Source organism: Micropterus dolomieu, linkage group LG01 (genome assembly GCF_021292245.1).
Source record: "Micropterus dolomieu isolate WLL.071019.BEF.003 ecotype Adirondacks linkage group LG01, ASM2129224v1, whole genome shotgun sequence".
In the NCBI taxonomy this organism is placed as follows: Eukaryota; Metazoa; Chordata; class Actinopteri; order Centrarchiformes; family Centrarchidae; genus Micropterus; species Micropterus dolomieu.
This window is the reverse complement of record NC_060150.1, coordinates 49,160,311-49,162,423: the sequence shown is the minus strand read 5'-3', so window position 1 is coordinate 49,162,423 and position 2,113 is coordinate 49,160,311. Positions and strand designations below refer to the sequence as shown.

At 42.7% G+C, this 2,113-nt stretch overlaps 2 protein-coding genes across 2 annotated transcripts in view; both read right to left on the bottom strand.

Annotated features, from left to right (window-relative positions):
* The window catches only part of LOC123968320 (secretory phospholipase A2 receptor-like), a 3,132-nt gene extending 1,038 nt beyond the window's left edge, over window positions 1-2,094 (bottom strand). The window contains exons 1-3 of the mRNA XM_046045006.1: window positions 773-2,094; window positions 331-684; window positions 143-234 (exon numbers count right to left, since the gene is read on the bottom strand). Of these exons, the coding sequence (XP_045900962.1) occupies window positions 143-234; window positions 331-684; window positions 773-1,211 (885 nt within the window). The 5' untranslated portion in view covers window positions 1,212-2,094. The remainder of the gene's footprint in view (window positions 1-142; window positions 235-330; window positions 685-772) is intronic.
* Window positions 1-2,113, bottom strand: part of LOC123968066 (NACHT, LRR and PYD domains-containing protein 12-like) — a 583,923-nt gene that overhangs the window by 447,886 nt on the left and 133,924 nt on the right. The gene's annotated exons all lie outside the window — the stretch shown is intronic.

Here is a 2,113-nt window from a genome sequence, read left to right as displayed (position 1 = left end):
GCTGGGAAACACACATGGCAGCCATCAGGAAACATTTGCTTTTTGACCTGCTGTCCACAGGGAACCAACAAAGACACACAGCCAAACAACTCAACAGTTCCAAGAGTTCCTGAGGGCCTCCGGGTGGATTTGGGAGACTCACCTTTTTCAGCAGGTCTGCTTTCACAGCAGGGTCGTTCAGATCCACAGAGGAGTCCTCCAGCTTCATCCTCAGCTTCACTGCCCGTTTCATTACTGCTTAGACACAGAGAAGAACAACATGCTGAATCACCTTTGTGATACCAAACTCAGTTATTCTCTCTTCTGCTGAAGCACAGGAAACTCACTCACCAGGGACGCTGTAGCAGACAAATGGGAGTCTATCTTCACAGGGAAAAAGCTCCCACCTTCCTCTATTGTCCACATATGAAGTACTACATGCAACACTTTTCCAGTCAATTTCCTGTGAACCTGTGTACCAGAATCTGAATGAGGAGTTACTCGCATCAGACCAGTAAGTGTGAGGATCTCCGAACAAACCGATCCATGCCCAGGTTCTACTCGGTATTAAGCTCAGGACCTTCTGGCTCTCAGTGTCGGTCCTCACAGTGGCCAGGTCCATGAAGTTCTCCCTGCAGTACCTCTGAGCGCTGAACCAACTCAATGTTTGACTCACATAAACAAATTCAGGATCCAGCTGTGTTCCTGCAGATTGGAAAAAATATTCTTTTGAGTTGACAGACTTTAAAATAATCACCAGCAGAGAGGAAATAATGTTTTGCTTGGTACTTACCATTATTACAGATGAATGGATATCCCAGTGTACAGTTACTAGTCTGCCATGGATAGTATGATCTACCTAAAACACAGGAGGTATTGGGCTCAGAGTTTAGAACTGGATCAAATTTTATCCTCCCCACATAGTCAGCTCCTGTCACTGTGTAGCCGTCTGACCACCTCCAGTTCAGATTAACGTACACGCCAATCCAGAACCAAGAGCTATCACCAGAAGATACAGTTATGTTAATAACTTTGTTAACTTCTTCAGTGTTTTCGATGGTGGCCAGGTCTGTGTATTTCTGTCTGCAGTAGGTCTGAGCTTCAGTCCAGCTCATACGATCAGGAACAGAGTGGTACTGATGGAGGAGGCAGGAGGAGGGGTCCCAGCCTGTGAAGAGAACAAGTGCCTGATTGGTTACATGTTGAATCCACAATCTGTTAACATTACACATGGTTTTAATGTGTTGACGGATTGAAAATAAAATACACTGTTCAGTATTTAACAAGCGGTTCCAACATTTATGGATTGAGGCCCTAACAGAAAAGTAGTTGGGGCCCTTTGTCACCTTTCAGATGTCTGTGAGTTGTCAGCAGTTCCATCAAAGATGCATTTCCCCTCTAAACCGCTCACAAGGTTTGATTTCAACTGTTACAGCCAAAGACGTACAGTTCTCAATGAATTCACCTGTTTCCCATTAATCATCTCATGTCCCCTCACATTTAACTGGAGGGCCATGACCCCTGGGTTGGGAACCACTGGGTTCAATGATTTAGCTGTTTGCTCAGAAAGATAAATGTCTGCTGACACAGTCATAAAAATCTATTAGTGTCATTAATAACATTCAGAGAGGTTCTGTGACTTTTGTACATTTTGCTCATGATACTTCTGTACTTTTACTTCAGTAGGATTTTAAATGAACAGAGTATTTTTGACATTTCTTTTACTGAAGTAAAGGATCTGAAGTCTTCCTCCACTGGCAGACTGGTCAATGGTCCCAGTGAGACAACATGTTTAAAACTTTTCTAATCACTGTATTTGTGAGGACAGCTCCTGAGACTTATTCATTATTTCACTATAATAAGCAGACAGACATCAGAAATGTTTAAGAATTCACTGACCTGAGAGACACAAGACAACCAGTAAGATGCTCTTCATCATCATGGTAGTTGCATTTGCAATGTTATCTGTATTTAAATCATGGTGTAACCTGTTGATCTATTAATGACAAAGAGCCAAGCAATGTACAGCAGGTTCTCATTCACAACGGGTTCATTTATAACAGAAGATGGAAACAGGAGACGACCAGCCGAACAAAAGCAGAAACAGCAGAGTAACAAATAAATAAACACAGTC